Genomic DNA, 22,289 nt, shown 5'->3' with positions numbered 1-22,289 from the left:
TTTGGCCTTTCAAAAGTTAATCAAAGCCAGGAAGTCCTAGAAGAATAGTTTGTAAGCATGTCTTTCTAATGCCCATGTCTGTCTACTGGGCAGGAACTTGCCAGTCATCTGTGATAGTAGTTAGTAAGGGTAAGTTTGTCAAATGAGAGGATAGTTTAAAATCTCAACCCCCCACATCTACTCAAAGCTCTGACTGGCAGTGAGAATTTTAAGCTGATACATCTGTTCAGGTAAGAAAGCTTGTAGACCTGAGATTGTGTCTTTATTGAGATTTGTTAAAGGCCTGCAAAGGTAATTTTTTTAGGTCATCAGAGATCATCCCCAGCCAGTCAGGAAAAAGCTTTCACAAACTAGAATGTTAAAAGGCACAAATCTGTAAACCTGACGCCACCTATCTGGGTTTCATATTAAAAGAGGGCAAGCGTTGTCTATCAGATGCACGTAAAGAGACTGTGCTGAAAATCCCTGTGCCTAAGTCAGCCAGACAAGTCAGAGTTCCTGGGAACAGCAGGCTTTTGCCGACTGTGGATACCTGGGTTCACTGAGATGGCCAAGCTTCTATATGAAGCCACCACAAACCTCCCAGAGTTTTATTGGGCTGAACAGATGCAAATAGCCTTTGAGGCAATAAGCCTCATCCGGGCCCTGTTGCCATTATGCACTGCCCAGGTCATCAAAAGTGAGTTGATTCAGTGACTAGAGGGAATAATCTGGCCGACCAGGCAGCTAAGGAAGCAGCCATTCAGCCTAGAGCAAAAATATTGACTTTAGTAGACCCAGGGCCACGAGCTTTGCCTCCTGTGCCCCAGTATTCCCAAGAAGGCTTGGAGTGGATAAAGAAAATTCCCATGGCCCTCAAAACCCCTGGACAGAGAAGGAAACAATGACTGGTGGAAAACTTGTGAAGGGAAACTTATATTGCTACAAGGGCTGGGTAAGGGGATCCTTAAGAGAATCCACTGAGCTTCTCACATGAAAACCCAAAAAATGCTGCACAACAGTGGTAGAGTCCTATCGGAGTCCTATCTTTATTCCTATCCTAGTGCTCTCCTAGACATATTCTAGTCCTATGCTAGAGTCATATCCTAGAGTTCTCTCCTAGGGCACTATCCAAGATTCCTATACCAGAGTATTATCCTAGAATACTCTCCGAGTCTTATCCCAGAGTTCTATCCTTGTGTCCCATCTCGTTCCTATCCTAAAGTCCTATTGTAGATTCCGATCCTATTTTTCTTTCCTAGAGTCCTTTTGTACAGACGTATTCTTTTTTTTTAATTTTTATTATAAAACTGATGTACAAAGAGGTTACAGTTTCATACGTTAGGCATTGGATACATTTCTTGTACTGTTTGTTACCTTGCCCATCATACCCCCTCTCCCCTCCCCCTTTCCCCCCCCTGAGGTGTTCAGTTCGCTTACACCATACAGTTTTGCAAGTATGGCTTTTGTTGTTGTTTCTCTTAATTTACCCTTTGTCTCTCAATTTTGGTATTCCCTCTCAATTTCCTAATTCTAATACCAGTATACATGGTTTCCAATATACTCAGATAAGATTACAGAGATAGTGTAGATACAATCCAAGAAGGTGATACAAGAACATCATCAACAGTATAAACTACAGATACACATGGGATGTTGAAAGTAGTTACAACTGTGATATAACAATCATTTCCATAAAATGGAGTTAATTTCACTTAGCATCATCTTATGTGATCATAAGGGCTATTGGGCTCTTGTGATCCTCTGCTGTGGCTTGCCTAATCCTGTGCTAATTATTCCCAATAAGGGAGACCATAGAGTCCATGTTTCTTTGGGTCTGGCTCACTTCACTTAGTATAATTTTTTCCAAGTCCTTCCATTTCCTTACAAATGGGGCAATGTCATTCTTTCTGATAGAGGCATAAAATTCCATTGTGTATATGTACCACATTTTCCTGATCCATTCATGTACAGACATATTCTTGTGACCCATCCTAGAGTGTGTTCCTATTGTCCTATCATAGATTCCTTTCCTAGTCCTAGCCCATTTTTATTCTATTTTCAAATCCTAGAATCTTATCGTACAGTCCTATTCTTGTACGATCTTAGTCCTATCCTAGAATCCTCTCCTAGATTCCAATTCTAGCCCTCTTCTAATCATTTTCTAGTGTCCTATCCTATAGTCCTATCCTAGTCCTATACTAGAGACAGTCTTTACCTAGATTCCAACCCTAGATCCTATCATAGATCCCTATCTAGTCCAACCCTACTCCTATCCTAGAATCCTATCTTAGACCTGTCATGGAGTCCTATCCTAGTGTCTGAATGTAGACTCCTATACTAGAAGCCTATTCTACAGTCCTATCCTAGTACTATCGTAAAGTCCTGTTGTAGAATCATATCTTACATTCCTATTCCATTTTTCTACCCTACTGTCCAATCCTATAGGGGTATACTAGAATTTTATCTGCCATTCATATCCTAGAGTTTAATTCTAGAGGCCTATCCTAGAGTCCATACCAAGAGTCCTATCCTAGAGTCCTCTACTAAAGTCTTATCCTAGTTCCATCCTTGTTTTGTGTCCTAGACTGTTATCCTAGTTGTCTCATGGAGTCCTATCCTATATTCCTATTATTCAGTCCATTAACAGTTGTGTCTTATACTCCTATCCTAGTCCTATCCTTGAGCTATGGTAGTCTTATTCTTGTCCAGTCCTAGAGTCATATCTTAGTCCTATATGAGACTCCTAGACTAGAGGACTATCCTAGTCTTATCCTGGAGTACTACCCGAGTATCTTATTTCAGTGCTATCCCAGAGTCCTATCCCTGAGTCCTATCTTAGTGTCCTTTCCTAGATTCCTATTTTGCAGACATATCCCTGTGTCGTGTGTCGTGATGGTGGCGCTGCCTGACCCAGGAGGCGGAGCCAAGAGGTCTCCGCTCTGCGGGAAGTTCTGTGACATCACCATAATTGACACACTCATTAGCCTATCGTTAGCACCTGGCTAGTCCCTCTCCTTTGCGTGTCATTACTGGTATAAGACTATTAGCTCCTCCCTTGAATAAACCAGAACCCCCCTTGAGGCTTCCCCAAGACCCCACGGCTCCCTTGTCTTCCTTGGAGAGTATGGGGAAAGGGGGAGGGCGTCTCGCGACCACACGCTGACTGAGGCTACATGTGGATTTCACTCCCACAGTCAACTCCTACTGGCCAGGGGATATGCATGAGAGCGATACAGGACCACAAGGAGAGGCAGACAGGCCCAGGACCTCCACGAGGACGGAGGTAGAGCTTAGCCCGGCAAAATGGCAGCCCAAACGTGGGGCGGGGAGGGAAGCCCACAAGCAAAGTCTGGAGCTATTAGTAGCCCTTGGGAAATTGGAGTGGGTTCTCCGGAGCGTGTTGGGTTCACCATCAGGCAGCTAAGACTGTGGGGCAGAATCGATTCATGTTCCAAGAGACTGGATTGGACTTTTGGGACATTCGGGCCAAGGACCGAGGGCGCAGTTTCGCGGGTCTCCCAGCGCCGGGCGGGGCGGGATGGCATGGCTCTGCATATCTCGAGGGAAACCCACCATGGTGGCTGAGTGTTAGAGAAGCACCGAGGGCACGCAGGGTGGTTACAACAGCAGTCCGGCCTGGGACTTCCCCCATCCCCCCCGCCTGGGATTTCTGGGCCCTGATTTGTGAGCACAGCTGCGTGCACTGGGCTCCAGGGATGCAGGGCCCAAGGCAGGTAGCGTGAGTTCCTCGGTGGGCAACGCAGGGGTCACGGCCCCAGAGATGCTTGGGGCCCGGGGTGGGCGGAGAGTTCCGCAGCGGTGCTTGGGGCGCGGCCCCAGCAATGTTTGGGACTTGGCAGGCGTGGAGGCAACGAGGCTTGCAGGTAGCCTGGAGTGGCTTGCCCTCGCACCGCCCCCCGCCCCCCCCCCCCCCCCCCCCCCCCGCTTTCCTTGAGGCCCGCCTCCTGCGCAGCGGCCATGGCACCCTGGAGCACGGGATATTTTTAGCTGAAACTGCCTTTGCACTGGTTCCCACCACCTCCCCCCCCCTGCCCCCGCCTCTGAGGCCTGGGAACTTACTGGGCTCTCCTAACTAACATCCAAGGCTGGCTAATCTACTTTAAAGGAGACAAAAGGTTCTCGGTTTTTGTCAGTGTTCGCTAGTTGGAGATTCGTTAAGCTCTGATGTTGCGGGCTAAATTCTAAGCCTGGTTAACAGATAAAATGGATTCTAACAAACAGCCCCAGGTGCCAAATTCCTGGAGACTGGGCAGGGCTAACAGCTTGTCTGCAGCCCCGCGGATGGTCTGTGAGAAAGGCATCCTGATGTGACCCTGCAGTCTATCCTGTCGTTTCGCTCTGTGTTAAACTTGCAGCTTACAGGCGGAGTTAAAACAAGAGAAAGCCCCAGGTTTCCAACTAAAATGGAGTATTTTGGGGGCAAACAAACGGTTCTGATACAGCAATAAGTAATTTGGTTGGATTTCCTAAAATTACCAGTTCAAAGATACTAGAAATTGGAGGAATTTTTCTTGATGGTTAAAAAGAAAGTTTGTCTGATGTGATTTGATCCCTGTGCTACTCTTACAATGTGGAGATATTGAAAAAGCGAGGTGCTGAGGCCAAATCTCTGGTAAACATGGTTAAAGGTACTTTTGTCACAATTGTCTTGGATATCAGTCTAATGATTCAGTACTAAATTCTGTGTGAGACTCCTAGCTATCTTAAGTTACATATAATCAGGCAAGTGTTTTAAAGTATGTATAACTAACTGGTGGGGATAAAAGTAAATTCTCATTAACCCTGTATGTAGAAAAAATATGACAAAGCAAGCTAATGGTTCTCACTAATTTATTGGAAAGCTAAAATTGATAAGTGTTTCTAAATTCACAATTGTGATTCCTACATTAAGAAAAAAAATTGTCATTTAAGTTCAGTGTCTTTTGGATGCAAATGAGGCTAAAGCAAAGACTTATATTACATTCCTAGATGGAAATTTAAACAACCAGAGTGCTAACATCTTGCCAAGTCAAAGGTACCATAGCAGTTGGAAGCCACAGAGTTATCTTGGGATTTTGTGACTAGGGAAATCTCTTAAAATCATCTCCCTGCTTGAGCCGAAAGGGCATCAGCCTACAAAAGCCAGGGAATTCTCAGAGCAACCAACCAGGATATGCTGGGGGATTTTAGATGTCTTTAACCAGTCTGTGCAGAATTTTGCAGGCAATCTTGCAGGAAGTGTCTCTGAGAGATGCCACTACTGCCTCACCTAGATCCAACTCATCTCTCCTGCTGGCCTGCTAATTTGGGATGGAAGACACAACCACTGCTAAAGCTGAGACTTTCACACTGTTTTAACCCTTTGCCCTCAATTGTCATTTATCTGTGTTCTCTTCCACTTGCCGGTAAGATCAAATGGTATGATTCAGATTGATGACACATAGATCTCATGTTCTCTAAGTGTTACAACCAAAACTTTGACAAATGGTTTGTGGTCAGTTCTCAACAAGTTACAGATGGGCTATTCCTGTTGCTTTCCTCATTGCTAATTGGATATAAAAGGGCTTTTATATCTAAGACTCCTTGGATCACAGTTCAAAGCCAGCCCGGGCAAAAGAAAATCTCTCTAAAACTCCATCTCCCAATTAACCAGCAAAGAGCCAGACTGGGAGCTTGGCTCAAGAGAACCAACAAAATGCTGAAAGTAGCACCGTGGCTCAAGTGGTAGAGCACTAGCCTCGAGCAGAAGTACTCAAGGACAGTGCTCAGGCCCTGAGTTCAAACCCTGTGAATGTGGATGGGAGCATGCCATCCCAGCAACAAGCGCCGGAACTACTGGGACTCAGCCAGTCCAGGAAAACAGGGATATGGAGAGGATTGAGAGGAGAATGGTGTCACATCCTAAATGGAGTTGCCTTGTCTCACCCTTTCAAAACTGATTAGAGCCGGGAGGTCAAAAGGAATAGTACCTGTTCATTTTCCTTTTCTCTGCCAGTTGTATATATGTATACATATTTATCTTAGCCTCTGACTGGCCACTCCAAGCCGGACCACTAGCACTGCGCTCTTCCTTCAGTTATTCCACCTTCCTTGTAATTGACCACAATTGGGTTTATGCTCCAAATGGAACTTTTCTGGCTTGTGCCCAGGGTATGTTCTATGTCATTCATGTTAACTAGCTCTGAGAACTTGTCGGTATTTTGCTTGAACTTTTCAAAAGTCTTTTAACAGAATAACATCTCTTGCTGAGGTCACCACCTGGGAACTTGCAGTTCAAGGCCATCTCTCTACACTACTGTGCCAAGCTACAGAGGCTGGCCAGAGGAGACCATAGCACCCTCTGGCCCTAGTAACCATTCTCTTGGTAACGATAAGGACTTTTGCCAGCCACACTGGATGGTACCAGGCCATATGGCAAGTCAGGGGCCCCTGACTACCTCGCCTTCTTTCAACAGGAATTAGTTTCAGAAGAAAATACCTTCTCCCATACTCCCAGCCTGGTGCCCTCCTGTGTCATAATTTTAAAAAAACAAAAGAGGGGGAGAGCAGCCCCCATGATTAGTTAAGGATAGCGATGCTTACATTAAATATCTTAAGAAATATCTTAAGAAATTTTAAATCTTCCCAAATCAGTGCAGGAAGGGTCCTTGTATATGTCTTTCCAGATTGGGAAATTAAGCCTGGAGCACTCGTTCTGGAGAAATGTCTTCTTCTTGTTCTCTAGGAAAACAAGGACCGTGCTGGATTTCTTCTGCTCTTCCAAAGGGAATATGGAAAGCCTGCCTGCATGCAATAGCGGTAAACGACACCAAAGGCAGCCAGCTTCCCTTCCTTGCTTGCTTTCTAGACTCTTCCTTGAGCGTCTCCCTTGGTGCAATGTTTCGCTGTGGCAGAGTCACCTGCAGCTTTGCACCAAAACTAAAGAAATTTTGCACCGTTGTTTCTCCTTTTGCTCTCCCCCTGCTGCTTATCTTAGGGGTTCCCGTTGGAGGGAAATAGGAGCTGAGGGTTTTGACACTTTTCCTCAATGTTTCATGATAAAAAATGTTTTAAAATTAAGCGCAAAGGTTTACTACCATGCCCTCAATGATTATGAAAAAATGTTCAAAAAAATAGGCATTAGGATAGTACTTTGCTCAATGTTTATGAAAAAAAAATGTTTCACTAACTACATATGTTAAGCTATCAGCTGCTGTGGACTACCAGGGTCACCAGAACTTAAACCTGCTTCTAACTCACCACCAAAAGAGGGAATGATGTCTGCATTTATCCTGACTGGCGCAGAAATGGGCTAAGGACTGCAACTTCTCTGGACTGAGCCAAATGGATGGCCCCTTTACCTACCCCTTCCTTTTGTGGAAGAGGCCCCATATGTATATTATATCAACATTTGCCTTATGCCTACATATGCCATGTGTTTACAGCATCTCCTGCTTATTTAAAAAACAAAGAGGGAGATGTAGGGGATGGCTATGCCTTTAAGACCTGGGGAGGCTGCTAGCTGGCCCGTCCCACCTCCTTCTGGTTCCAAAACCGGAAGAGAAGCCAAACCAGCCCTTGCCTCTTGGTGGCGAGCACGTGTGTCGTGATGGCGGCGCCAGCTGACCCAGGAGGCAGAGCCAAGAGGTCTCCACCTCTGAGGGAAGTTCCGTGACATCACTATGATGGACACGCTCATTAGCCTATCGTTAGCACCTGGCCAGTCCCTCTCCTTCACGTGTAATTACTCGTATAAGACTGTTAGCCCCTCCCTTGAATAAACCAGAACGCCCCTTGAGGCTTCTCCGGGAGTCCACGTGTCCTTTTCTTCCTTGGTAAGTATGGGGAAGGAGGCAGGGCGTCCCGCAACCACACTCTGACCAAGGCTATCCATGGACCTCACCCCCACAGCCAATTCCTACTGGGTAGAGGATGCCTTGAGGGCAATAGGGGAACTCACAGAAGAGGCGGATAGGCCCAGGACCTCCACGCAGACGAAGGTAGAGCTAAGCCCCGCAATCCTAGACATATTCTAGTCCTATGCTAGAGTCATATCGTAGAGTTCTTTCCTAGAGCATTATCCTAGAATCCTATCTAATTCTTATCACAGAGTCCTAACTTTGTGTCCCATCTCATTCCTATCCTAGAGTCCTATTCTAGAGTCCTATCATAGTGTTCTTCCCTAGAGTCCTTTTCTACAGACACATTCTTGTGTCCCATCCTAGAGTCTGTTCCTATTGTCCTATCATAGATTCCTATCCAGGTCCTGGCCTATTCTTATTTTATTTTCTAATCCTAGAGTCTTATCGTAGAGTCCTATCCTAGTCCGATCTCAGTCCTCTCCTAAAACCCTATCCTAGATTCCAATTCCAGCCCTCCTCTAATCATTTCCTAGTGTCCTAACCTATAGTCCTATCCTAGTCCTATACTAGACTCAATACCTAGAGTCCTATCCTAGATGCTATCATACATCCCTATCCTAGTCCCATACTAATCCTATCCTAGAGTCTTATCGTAGAGTGCTATCTTAGACTTGTCATAGAGTCCTATCCTATTGTCCTAATGGAGACTCCTATACTACAAGCCTATTCTACAGTCCTATCCTAGTCCTATCGTAAAGTCCTGTCCTAGAGTCATATCTTACATACCTATTCCATTTTCCTATTCTACTGTTGAGTGCTATAGAGGTATACTAGAATTTTATCTGCCATTCATATCCTAGAGTTGAATTCTAGAGGCCTATCCTATTGTCTATATCAAGAGTCTTATCCAATCCTCCCTCTCCTAAAGGCCTCTACTAACGTCCTATCGTAGTTCAATCCTAGGGTCGTGTCCTAGAGTCCTATCCTAGTTGTCTCATGGAGTTCTGTCCTATATTCCTATCATAGAGTACTAGAGCAGTAATGTCTTATAGTTCTATCCTAGTCTGATCCTAGACCTATTTTAGTCCTATTCTTGTCCTATCATAGAGTCATATCCTAGTCCTATAAGAGACTCCTATCCTAGAGGACTATCCTAGTCTTATCCTGGAGTACTACCCGAGTGTCTCATTTCAGTGCTATCGCAGAGTCCCATCTTAGAGTCCTATCTTAGTATCCTATCCTAGAGTCCTATTTTTCAGACATATCCCTATGTCCTATCATAGAGTCATTTCCTAATGACTTTTCATATATTCCTATCCTGGACATTTCCTAGTCCTATCCCAGTCCAATCCTAGAGTCCTCTACTACAATCCTTTCCTAGATCTATCCTAGGTTCTTATCCTAAATTCCTATCCTAGTTCTGTTTTGGAGTCCTATTCCACAGTCTTATCGTAGAGTCCTTTCCTAGTCCTATGTTACTCCTGACCTACTGCTGTCTTATACTCTTATCCTAGTCCAATCCTAGGGCTATTACACATTCCTACCCTAGTGTCCTATCGTAGAGTGCTATCCTATTCTTATCCTATAGTCCTATTCTAGTCTATCCTAGTCCTATCCTATTCCTATCCTAGGGACTCATCATACAGTCCTATGCTAATTCACCTTTACAATCTTACCCTATATATCTATCATAGAGTACTACCCACGTAGTAGCATATACTTCTATCCTAGTCCTATCCTAGACCTATTCTAGTCCTCTTGTTGTCCTATCCTATAGGACTCTCCTAGTCTTATCCTAGAGTGCCTTCCCAGTGTCCTATATCAATGATATCCTAGAGTCCTATCATAGTATCCTTTCCTAGAGTCCTGTTTGATAGACATATCCTTGTGTCCTATCCTAGCTTCCTTTTGTAGTGAACTCTCATGGATTCCTCTCCTAGTCATAATCCAGTCCAATCCTACTCCAATCCTAGAGTTATCTACTAAAGACCTATCCTAGAGTCATATCCTAGAATCCTATCCTATTTCTGACATAGAGTCCTATCCTACAGTCTTATGGTAGAGTCCTATCGTAGTCCTATCTTTACTCCTATCTTAGGGCTAGCCTAGTCATATTCTAGTCCTATGCTAGAGTCATATCCTAGAGTTCTATCCTAGAGCACTATCCCAGAGTCCTATCCCAGAGTCTTATCCTAGAATCCTATCTGATTCTTACTCCAGAGTCCTAACTTTGTGTCCCATCTCATTCCTATCCCATAGTCCTATTCTAGAGTCCTATCATAGTGTTATTCCCTAGAGTCCTTTTTTACAGACATATTCTTGTGTCCAATCCATTTGTTCCTATCTACCTACCATATGTTCCTATCCTAGACTTTGCCTAATCCTATCCCAGTCCTATCTACAGTCCTCTACTACAATCCTATCCTAGTTCTATCCTTGGGTCCTATCCTAAATTCCTATCCTAGTTCTGTATTGGAGTTCTATTCCACAGTCTTATCCTAGTGTCCTTTCCTAGTCCTATGTTACTCCTATCCTAGTCCCGTGTTATACCCTTATCCTAGTCCAATCCTAGTCCAATTCCTGCCCTAGTGTCCTATCATAGAGTCGTATCCTATTCCTATCCTATAGTTCTATTCTAGTCCTGTAGCTGTCCTATCCTAGAGTCCTTTCCAAGAATCCTGTCTTAGACTCCTCTCCTAGAGACCTATCCTAGAGTCCTACCCTAGCATCCTGCCCTTGTCCTATCCTAGTCCAATTTTTTTTCTTATCCTGGTTCTATCATATAGTCTCATTCTGGTCCTATCAGATAGTCCTATCCTAGTCCTATACTCTAGTCCCACCCTAGTCCTATGCTCTAGTGCTATCCTAGTACTAGCCTAGCCCTATCCTATTCCTAACCCTGCTCAATGCTTGTGTACTGCCCTTATCCAATACTAGCCCTTTATTAAGCCTCTTACAGCCATATTCTAGAGTCCTATCACAGTCTTGTTCTAGTCCTTTCCTAGTCCTATCCTAGAGTCCTATACTAAAGTCTTATCCTAATCTACCCAAAAGACATCTCCTTGTCCTATCCTACTACCATTCCTGACTTTTTCTAGAGTCCCATTCTAGATTCCTATCCTTGTCTTATCCTAGTTATACCTTAGCCCTATTCTAGCCTTCCTTATTCATATTCTAGCACTATCCTATTCAAATCCTAGTCCTATACTGGTCCTATATCTATCCTATACTAGTGGTATACTAGGGTACTATCCTAGTCCTTCCTAGTCCTGTCTTATACTCTTATCCTATTCTTATCCAATTCATATCCCAGTCCTATTGGAGACTCCTATCCTAGAGTCCTATCCTAGTCCTATCCTATAGTCTAGTCCGATAAATATACCCTAGTCCTCTTCTAGTCCTATTCTACAGTCCTATTGTAAAGTCCTATACTTGTCCTATCCTAGAGACTATTCTAGAGTCCTATCCTAGTTTTTTCATAGAGTCCTTCCCTAAAGTCCTATCCTAGTCCTATACTGTAGTCCTATCCTAGACCCCTATCATAGAGTCCTATCCTATATTTCTATATAATAGGGCTCTACCATAATTCTAACCTCATCTTATCCTAGAGTTCTCTCCTATAGTCGTATCCTAATCCTATCCTAGAGTCCTATCCTATAGTCTTATCCTAATCTTATCTTAGAGTCTTATCCAAATCCTATCCTACAGTCCTTCCCTATAGTCTATCCCACATCTATCCTAGAGTCTTATCCTAGATTCCTGTCCGTGAGTCCTATCCTACAGTCCTATGTTAGAGTCTTCTCCTAGTACTCTCCTAGTTCTATCATAGACCTACTCTAGTCTTATTCTTGTATTAAGCTAGTCCTATCATATAATCCTTTCCTTGTCCTACTCTAGTCCTATCTTAGTCTTAACCTATGGTCCTATTGAAGTTCTAACCTAGTGGTTATTCTAGAGACCTATCCTGGAGTTCTATCCTACAGGGCAATCTTATAATCTATCCTACAGTGCAGTGCTAATAACATTGTATTCCTATTCGGAGCCCTATCCTAGATCTATCATAGACCTATCCTAGTCGTATACTTGTTTTATCCCAGTCCTCTCATACCGTCCTATCCTAGTCCTATTCGAGTCCTATCCTAGTCCTAAACAAGAGTCGTATCCTAGTCATAACCTAGAGCCTATCCTATAGTTCTATCTTAGTCCTATCCCAGGGTCCTATCCTGCATTCCTATACTACAGTATAATCCTAGAATCTATCCTATAGTCCTTTACTTATACCATCGTATTCCTATGAAATGTCCTATCATAGTTCAATCATTGACCTATCCTACACCTATACTTGTCTTATTCCAGTCCTCTCGTACTTTCCTATTGTGGTCCTATTCTAGACGTATCCTCACCCTTTCCTAGTGTCCTGTTCTAGAGTCCTATCCTAGTACTATCTTAGCGTCCTATCCTAGACACATATTGTATTCCTGTCCTAGAGTTCTCTCCTATAGTCCTATGCTAGAGTTCTATCCTAGAGTCCTATCGTAGTCCTATTATAGAGTCCTCTCCTAGAGTCCTATCCTATTCCTATCATAGAATCCTGCCTTAGATTCCTGTCCTAGAGTTCCATCCTAAGCATATCTGAGATTCCTATCCTAGCGTTCTGTCCCAGTCCTATCCTAGCGTGTTTCTTAGAGTCCTATCCTTGAGTCTTAACTTAGACCGATCCTATAGTCGTATCCTAAATTATCCTAGGAATTATCCTTTGTCTCTTGATTTTGGTATTTCCTTTCCCTTACCTAGTTCCAATACATGTATATACAGTATACAGTATACAGTATATACCCAGGGTACTAAGATCAGATACAGTGATAGCAGGGGTAAAACCATGGGAAGGGAATACAAGAGAAAAAATGGGGTATGCTTTCACATGGCATGTTGAAAATAATGACAACAATGATATACCACTTGTTTCCATAACTTAGAGTTTATTTCACTTAGCATCATCTTATGTGTTCATATGGGCATAGCTATTGGACTATTGTGATCTTCTGCCATGATCATCCTTGGCATGTACTAATTATTCCCTATGAGGGAAACCATATAGTCCATGTTTCTTTGAGTCTGGCTCACTTCACTTAGTATTATTTTTTCCAAGACCTTCATTTCCTTACGAATGGGGTAATGTCATTCTTTCTGATAGAGGCATAGAATTCCATTGTGTATATGTACCACTTTTTCTTGATCCATTTGTCTACTGAGGGGCATCTGGGTTGGTTCCATATTTTAGCAATGACAAGTTGTGTTGCGATGAACATAGTTGTGCTGGTGGTTCTAGTGTGGTCTTGCTTATAGTCTTTTGGGCAGATGCCCAAAGGTGGGGCTGTTGGTTCATAGGGGAGCTCTATGTTTAGCTTTCTGAGGAACCTCCATACCACTTTCCAGAGTGGCTGAACAAGTTCACATTCCCACTAACAATGTACTAGGGTTCCTTTTTGGCCACATCCCTTCCAGCATTTGTTGTTATTAGTTTTCCTGATAATGGACATTCTTACTGGGGTGAGGTGGAATCTCAATGTTGTTTTGATTTGCATTTCTTTTATGGCCAGTGATGTAGAGCATTTCTTCATATGCCTCTTGGCCATTCTCTTCTTAGGTCTTTAGCCCATTTGGTGAGTGGGCCATTGGTTCTTTGTGGATATGTTTTGAACAAATTTAATTTTTTGAGTTGTATGTATATTTTAGACATGAGGCCTTTGTCCGTTGTAAAGATCTTCTCTCAATCTGTGACCTTTCTATTTATCTTGCAAGCTGTGTTCTTTGCCATGTAGAAGCTCTGCAGTTTGAAGCACTCCCATTTGTCCAACCCTTCTTTGATTTGTTGCATTTCTGAGCCTTTATTAAGGAAGTTTCGTCCTGTGCCAAGGAGTCCAAGTGTTTCTCCTATTCCTTATTGTAGTGTTTTCAGGGTATCTGATTTTACTTCAAAGTCTTTGATCCATTTGGAATTGATTTTGGTGCATGGTGATATATAAGGGTCTAGTTTTAGTTTGTTGCAGGTGTTGAACCAGTTTTGCCAGCACTATTTGTTGAAGAGGCTGTCTTTCTTCCATCCTATTTTTTTTAGCTCCTTTATCAAAGATTAAGTATCCATAGTTCTGCAGGTTAATTTCTGGGTCTTTAGTTCTAGTCCATTGGTCCTCAGGCCCGTTCTTGAGCACATACCAAGCTGGTTTTTTTGTTTGTTTGTTTTGTTTTACTACTATAGCTTTCTAATGCAGCTTGGAGTTTGGTATTGAAATTCCTCCAGCACTGTTCTTTCTACTTAGGATTGTTTTTGCTATTGGGGGACTTTTATTGTTCCATATGAGTTTGTGGATTGCTTCCTCTATTTCATTAAAGAATGGTGTTGGGATATTGGTGGGTATTGCATTGAATTTGTAGATATCCTTTGGCAATATTGCCATTTTCACAAGGTTAATCTTCCAATCCAGGAGCATGGGAGTTTTTTTTTTCCATTTCCTTACTTCTGCCTTAATTTCCTTTTTCAGTTTTTATCTTTTTAATTCACTAAGTTGGAAGAACTTTCTTACTAGGAAGTACTACAATCAGTATATTCTGTAGCTCCATTTTACAGAGGGTCAGAAATGTTAAATGATTTACATGCATTCACAAAACTAGTAAGCAGCATAACTGGGGAATATAGACAAGCCTATCTACTGAGATACTTCTATTTTTTATCTTAACCTTCTAAAATTTCATTGATAGCAGCTTAGAAACAGCACCATGGTCTTCACACATTTCAGAGGAATTTTTATAACTCTAAGACAACCATTTCTCTTGCTGACTTCTCTTTGCTGAGTTTTTCCATTTCAAGGAAAATTTAAATGGTTCCTTGAGGAAACTGAGGGAGTTTTCCATACATGAACAGATCCAAGGTTCAGAGGTAGAGTTGAGTTTTGTGTTTGTTAGTTTGTTTATGGATTTTTCATGCCTATTCTTGGGCTTGAACTCAGGGTCTCAAGCTCTCACTTGGATTTTTCACTCAAGGCTGGCTGTCTAGCCAAACCTCCACTTATGGCTTTTTGTTTAATTGGAGATAAGCATATCACAGACTTTCGGCTTTGAACTGCAATCCTCAAATCTCAGCTGCCCGAGTAGCTATGATTACAGGTGTGAGCCATCAGTGTCCAGCTAGATTTGATTTTAAAGACAGAGCAGGATCTGCTAGCTCATGTCACCCAAGGTGATGCCTTGTGTGCACTACATTTAAAGCCAGCCCAGTCATTGTTTTGATCTCCAGTGTTTTGGTCTCCAGTGAGAAATCCTGGCGTCATGGAACTCTACAGACACTGAAAATGAGCAAGATTTTTCATTCCATTGCTCCCTGTTGTGAAACTTTGTATCAGGCTCTGGGAAAAAGTAACAGTTGTTCCTTCCCAGTGGTTCTTTTTAAAAGTATTTCTTTGTTAATAGGATATCATTAAACATAGTGCACAGTTGGCTGGATTTTAAAATTATACATGAAAACTTAAAAAATGTGTGCATGTAAAAATAATCTAATGTGTGAGAACAGAGTGTCTAAGAAGCAGACAGTACACTCTGGAGCTGGCTGTCCTGATGTCATATCTGTCACCAATTTGATGTCACTGAATAAGTCATTTCGGTATCAAATAATTAAGCACCCACTGTGTGCTAGATGTTGTTCTGGTTTATTCAATGCATGATGTCAGCTACATTGGCTACATTATTAAATTACTCATTCTCTGAATATAACCAAAATGAACAGAATGTTACTCTTTTCTTCTTCTGGCAGAAATTAAGAAAAATACAAATGGATAATTTTACACTAGAGCTGAGTAAACCTTGACCATTCCAAATGGAGCCTTTCCACATTCATTCAGCCAACAAACTTGAACAAATGGCTCATCGGTTACAATTCAGAGAGAGAATTAATAGTTATTTCTTGAAAGACTAGCCAAAGAAAAGTTTCTCAAATACTAAGATCATTACTCAAATCGTGACCAAAAAATCCTAATCATATTGACTTATATTGCTTTGAACAACAAGGGTTTATGGGAATTTATTGATGTAATTATGTCTTAGAAAATATGAGTTAGTGAATTATTATTCTTTTCTGACAACTACAGGGAACAAAATGTTTCCTTTATAGTAAAACCTTTCAAGGGAGAGAGCTCCTTTGAGTAATGCCCAGTATGAGAGTACAACACTACATCAAGATTGAACAATATCTACTACTTGTCTGTGGTTTAATCAGTGATGGAGAAATTTTCTGATTCTGGGGCAGATCCAAAGAAAAGAGTCTTTGAACTTCAAAGTGCTATAGAAGCTAAAAAATGTGGCATTCTCAATAGTTGAACTAATAATTGGATCTGAAAAATAATATGTAATAAAAACCCATATCCAATGTCAGAGGTAGGAATACTATGGATGATAAAGTACTGCTTTGAATTTTTTTTAATACTGGGTCTCTCTGTGGCCCAGACTTACCTTGAACTCTTAGGTTCAAGCAATATTTCTTCTCAAGCCTCCTGAATAGTTAGAAATAAAGCCATATGCCACTGTCCCTGGTTTAAACAGCTATTTTTGTAAAGATCAATTGCATGGAATAATGATGGAAGTGAAGGTTCACTTGATTTTTAAAAATAATATTTTTATTTTCCTTAAGTCGCTGAATGAAGGAGTTGTCATTCAACATATCAGTTCATAAATACAATGTATCTTTATGGATGTCATCCATTTCATCATTCTCCCCCACTCCTCCCCAACCCTTCCCTCCCATTTTCTTCATTTTCCAGGATATGCATTGAATATTATCACTGCATTCACACCCTGACTTGACTTGTATGGGATCAACTGTCATCTGACACATGCAAACAGTCCTAGTCTGCAGGGCTAACAAATAAAAAAGAAATGGAACTGAGCACCAGTGGCTCACACCTGTACTCATTGTTACTCAGGAGATTGAGATCCAGAAAATGACTACTTGAATCCAAGCAGAAAAAAATCTGTGAGAATCAATCTCAGAAATAGCCAGAAAAACCAGAGCTAGAAGCATGACTCAAGTGGTAGAGTGCCAGCCAAGGAAACAAGCTGAACAAGGACAAGATCCCCAGGTCAACCTTAAGCAATGCAAAAAAAAAGAGGGATAGAGAGAGGGAAAAGGTGAAATGAAGAAAGGTGTCTTTACCCCTCTGTATATCACCTTGACAGTAAATAAAAAATTTAAAAAGGTAATATGCCCCAGAGTTCAAGCCGCAGTACTGGCACAAAAGAAAAAGGAGGGAAAAAAAGGAGGAGGGGGATGAAGAGGAAGATAGTGATGATTAATGAACAAAAATGCTCTTTTTACTTCAAAGACTTTTGGCTTTGCTTATAATTTTCTTGTTGCATCATCTATATTATAATCAAAAGTAAATTGAAATCTTCACAAAAAAAGGAAGGTGGCATCTACATTTATTAGAGCATGTCACCATGCCACAGCTTAGATATTAGTCTTCTCCAGTGTACAAACTAACAGTATCTTTGTATGTGAAAATGTAGAAGTCATGGCAGAGGTTCTTTTTCAATAAGCAAGCATATAGGCAAGCCCAAGAGAAACATATTAAGAGGTCTCATTTAACTCAGGAAAGCTAACTTCTCCTGACTACCTAGTCCAGGGAGAGCCCTGAGAGTGGTACACAACATTGGGAAAGAGCTAGAACTCCCTGTGTTTCTTTACCTGCTATTCTTGGTCAGATCTTAAAACCTTAATCCATAAGCAGATACCTAGTTAGTGGTAAGGCCTGGGAATAATCAGGATGCTAGCCTACATGTGCATCAGTCCTTGACTACCATCACCATGGCTAAAGTTGTATAGTGTTAGCCATCTGTAAACAACAACAGCAACTACAACTACAACAACAAACTGGATCCCTGATTTCCAACCCACCATCAACCTTTCCTTACTCTTGCCCTGTGGTTTTCAGAGCATTTCAATGATTGGTCCTGTCTGCCTCCCACAGTGGTGTATTGACAAAAATTCTTTCTACACTGTGGTTGTGGCCCTGCTCCCCCCAAAAGGCTCAGCCCTCAGTGGTGATTCTTTCCAGGAACAAGGCAATGAATTCTCCAGTTGTGTATTCCTGTACTGAGTGTGAACTGCTTGATGTTTTGCACTGGAGAGCAATGAGCAATCTGCATCCTCCTGGAACTGGGTATGAGGAACCTAGGGTAGAGAGTCAGGATTAGGGAGAGTTCAGGATACAATGGAAAACCAGAATCCCAATGAATGACTACAGTTTAGAGCCAGATTGAACAAGCAGTGGGTGACAGCAGATGATCTATGTGATCTTACAAAGGAAAGTGTGTGTGTGTGTGTGTGCGCGCGCGCGCGCACGCACACGTGCACATGTGCGCATGTGCCAGTCCTGGGGTTTGAAATCAGAGCTGGGGTGCCATTCCTAAGCTTTTGTGCTAGCATACTACCGCTTGATTCACAGCTCCATTTCTGGATCTTTGGTGGTTAATTGGAGGTAAGAGTCTCACAGACTTTCCAGCTCAGGCTGGCTTTGAACTGCAATCCTCATATCTCAGCCTTCTGAGTAGCTAGGATCATAGGTATGAGCCATGCACATCCAGTGGGAAGTCATTCTTAACTACATTTGCCTCTTTAACAAAATCCTGGACTCCTCCCATTAGAAGCAATGAGAATGTTCAATGTTATTTGTATTTATTTTTAACTTTGTATATCAACGTCAGTAGTCTTCATATCTACTTATTATCTATCTATCTATCTTTCTATCTACCTACCTACCTACCTACCTACCTATCTACCTATCTACATATAATCTATCCACATAGATCAAGGTGTCTCAACCTTACCAGTGTTATAATTTTAACAGATCACTCTTTGTTGTAGGTAATTTGTCTGTGTATTGTCAAATAGGTAGCATTATCATCTTTGGCATCTACATCCTGAATGCCAGTAATGTTATGACCTCCCCTCCCCAATTATGACAACCCAAAATATCCCGACAATATCAAACTTGTCCAAGTTCTTCCTTGTCAAGTATTAGTGGAGGTAATAACACCCTCTTTTAAGAAGCACTAATCTGCATCAGTCTATATAATAAATTGTGTAGGTATTGTAAGATTAACCACACTGGAACAGAACTTGATGGCTTGAAAGAACAACCATGACTCCTCGTTCTATTAATTACATTCACTCTTGTGATTATAATCAACTAACAGCTTAGCTGAGGAACATTTGCAATTCATACATCCTTTCTGTCCATGAGGTTGTGTTTCCCTTCAAGACCTCACAATACTTCAGTCTCAAACAACAGCCCTCCTCTCAAGATTGTTTCTTTCTAAAGCACTGAGCTATGAAGAATGAGAGGCATGTCTGTCTTCTTCAATGCTAACCTGTTACATGGGAGTTGTCACTGTCACAATACATCCCCTCAGTGGGTTTAGAGTTTGTGAGAGATGTAGGCTTATTGCAAATTTATGTATTCCAGTCTGTTGCCAAGATTGCTTTGTGGTTATGACTTTTGTTTTCCCTTTACTCGGGAGAGTTAGATTTGTAGCTATGGATTGTTTCCTACTTTTCGCTGTTACTTTTCTTTTCTTTCTGCTTTTGAGCTGTTTTGTCTCTCTTGCATGATTTGAGATGCTTTTCTTCTCCCTCTTCATAATATAGCCTTCAATTTATTACTTAGTTTCATGCCTGGGTTCTGTCCTTGAGATTTTTTTTTCTGCTCAAGGCCAGTGCTACAGGAAGTGGAACTATGCTTTTTGTTGCTTAACTGGAGATGAGTCTCACAGACTTTCCTGCCTGATCTGGCTTTGAACTACAATCATCAGATCTCAGTCTTTTGAATAGCTAGAATTACAGATATGAGCCATTGGCATATTTCTTCTTAATTATTTTTGATGCTATTATAAAATTTGATTTTCTTTTTCTCCTACTGTCAGTGCACAGAGAAATGCCTACCAATACACAGAGTTTATTAATTATGACTAACGTTATTGCCTTCTTTTATGACTGACCCTTTAGTGTTTACTGTGTGTAAAAATCAGGTTGTCCAAATCCTTCCTTGCCAATTTAGGAGCTTTAATTTTTTTTCTTGCCTGCCAGGAATGGCCAGTGTTATGTTGAGTAGATGTGGCAAAAATAGCTATCTTTGTTTTGTTCTCACTATTATCAGCAAGAGTGATGTTAGCTGTAGTCTTGGTACATATGGTGTTCATTATGTAGACATATATTCCTTCTATATCTAATTTGTTCTAAGTTTAAAAATGATAAAAAAAATTGTGTTAATGTTTTTCTACATGTGTTGAGAAGATTATGAGTTTTATTTTTCATTCAATTATTTAAATATTTGGTAGAATTCACTACTGAACCCTTGGGTTCCTTTCTTTGGAGGTTTTTGTTTACTGGTTCAATATTTTTACTTATTATTGTTCTGTTCATATTTTCTATTCCTTCACAATTCAGTCTTGGTAGATTATATATTTCTTCTATGTTGTCAAATTATCATATATTATTCATATATTATGATCCATCATATTTCTTTAGTTTCAGGTATATTTTTCTCTTTCATTTATGTTTTCATTAAAATTTTTAGAGGTTTTATTTTTTCTTATTGTAAACTAAATGTTTGTCAATTTTTTTTTGGTTTTTCAAAAGACCAATTCATTTTTATTGATACTTTTAGTTTTTAGTTTGCTTTTATTGTGCGCTCATTGGAGGGATTGAACTTACAGCTGGGCACTGTCCCTGAACTGTTTTACTCAGGACTAGTGCTCTACCACTTGAGCCACAACTCCAGTTCTGGCTTTTCTGGTGATTAACTGGAAATAAGACTCTCATGGACTTTCCTGCCCATTTTGGCTTTGAACCATGATCTGAGATCTCAGCCTCCTGAGTAGCTAAGATTACAGGCATGCGCCATGGGTGCTAAGGCTTTTCATTGTTGTTTTTAGGTTTCTGTTTCATTTACTTATCTGATCTTTGTTATTTCCTTCCTCCTACTCTTAGGCTTAATTTCTTTTCCTTGTTCTGGAGGTGTCAAGCTCAGGTATTTATTTAAGAACTTTTTCTTTATACATGCTTTAACAACACAATGAATCTCCATTTTAGAAATGTATTTTCTGTAACTCATAAGTTTTGTGTTATAATTTTGTTTTTCTTGAGATATCTAACTTCCTTCTTATTCTTTGACACACTGGTTGTCTAGAAGTATGTTGTTTAATTTTCACACATTTGTGAATTTCCCAATATTTCTCCTGTTCTTGATTTCTTTTCTCCCATAGGAAAATGTTCTTTATTTAGATAAAACTTGTTAAGATGTCAGTGACAAAACTGTCAAATTTGATAATTAAGGTTTTCCTAAAGTTTAATGATGACTTAAAAGCAAATCTCTGCTGGCTCTTTAATCTATAACTTTCCATCAATTTTTCTGACCTTCTCTCTAGGACTTATACTTGTTAGGCTGCTTATCAGTCATAGCTTTCGGGTCTTTTGAGTTACTTTCACAGACCAGCATCTTTGGAGCAAAAGCCTTAAGAACAAATGGTGGAAAATGAGTCATGGTATCTACATTCCATACATCGTGGTCAGGAATTTGATTTGTAGCAATAGGAATTTCCTCATTTGATTTCAAACTTGAACAGGTAAACTTTGGAAGATTAAATGGGTCATTGTCCACAGAAGTTCTGTCGACACAATTAGCCTTGTACTCCTTGAGCCTTTTGATTGGGACCACAGGATAAACATTATATTTGCAGTTAGCCATCTTTTTAGCTATCTTTGGATTTTTCTTTCTGCGTGGTGCCAGGTGGTACTGTAACTTGTTGGCTGGTATTCTGTGGCTTGGGTAGTAAGGACATATTTCTAAGCTTTTTTGTTCCATTAGTCCTTATTCTGGAAGCAGTCTCTAATAAGTATCCCAAGGGAAGTACCACTGGAAGAGGAAGACAATGCTGCTATGCAGATATACTCAGTGGCAAGAATGCTTGCTTAGCATACACATGAGAAGCTTAATGCTATGCTGCTGCAGAGCCTTCTAGATCTGTCCTTGATTTCTTGTATCACACTATCATTGTCAGAAAAAATGTTTGATATGATCTGAATTTTCTTAAATAAATTAAGACTTGGTCTAACATGTAATCTATCCTGGAGAATGTTGTATGTTATCTTGAGAAGAGTGTGCATTCAGCTTCTTTTCACTGCAATTTTTGGTCTACTTCATCTAAAATAAAATTGGAGTGTAATGTTTCCTTCTTGACTTTCTGTCTAGATTATCAACTATTGAAGCTGGGATGTTGAAATACCTATTGTCGTATTGCTTTGTAGACTTGTTAATATTTGCTTTCTATATTTAGGTGTTCCAGGGTGGGGTACATATGGATTTACAATTATTATATCCTCTTGATGAATTGACCTCTTTATTATTTATATATATGTAT

The 22,289-nt window shown here is 40.9% G+C and overlaps 1 protein-coding gene across 1 annotated transcript; it reads right to left on the bottom strand.

The window, feature by feature from the left end:
- Positions 1-21,292: 21,292 nt before the first annotated feature.
- Positions 21,293-21,733, bottom strand: LOC125343357 (gametocyte-specific factor 1-like). The gene has a single exon (XM_048335718.1). The coding sequence runs from the start codon at positions 21,731-21,733 to the stop codon at positions 21,293-21,295; it is 441 nt and encodes a 146-aa protein (XP_048191675.1).
- Between the last annotated feature and the right edge of the window lie 556 nt (positions 21,734-22,289).

Source organism: Perognathus longimembris, chromosome 28, assembly GCF_023159225.1.
Source record: "Perognathus longimembris pacificus isolate PPM17 chromosome 28, ASM2315922v1, whole genome shotgun sequence".
Taxonomy (NCBI): Eukaryota; Metazoa; Chordata; class Mammalia; order Rodentia; family Heteromyidae; genus Perognathus; species Perognathus longimembris.
The sequence above is the reverse complement of the archived record's forward strand: the minus strand, read 5'-3'. Positions and strand labels throughout refer to the sequence as shown.

Excerpts from the sequence above, each read along its gene's own strand:
- LOC125343357 (XM_048335718.1), bottom strand. The coding sequence starts at position 21,733 with ATGGAACAAAAAAGCTTAGAAATATGTCCTTACTACCCAAGCCACAGA.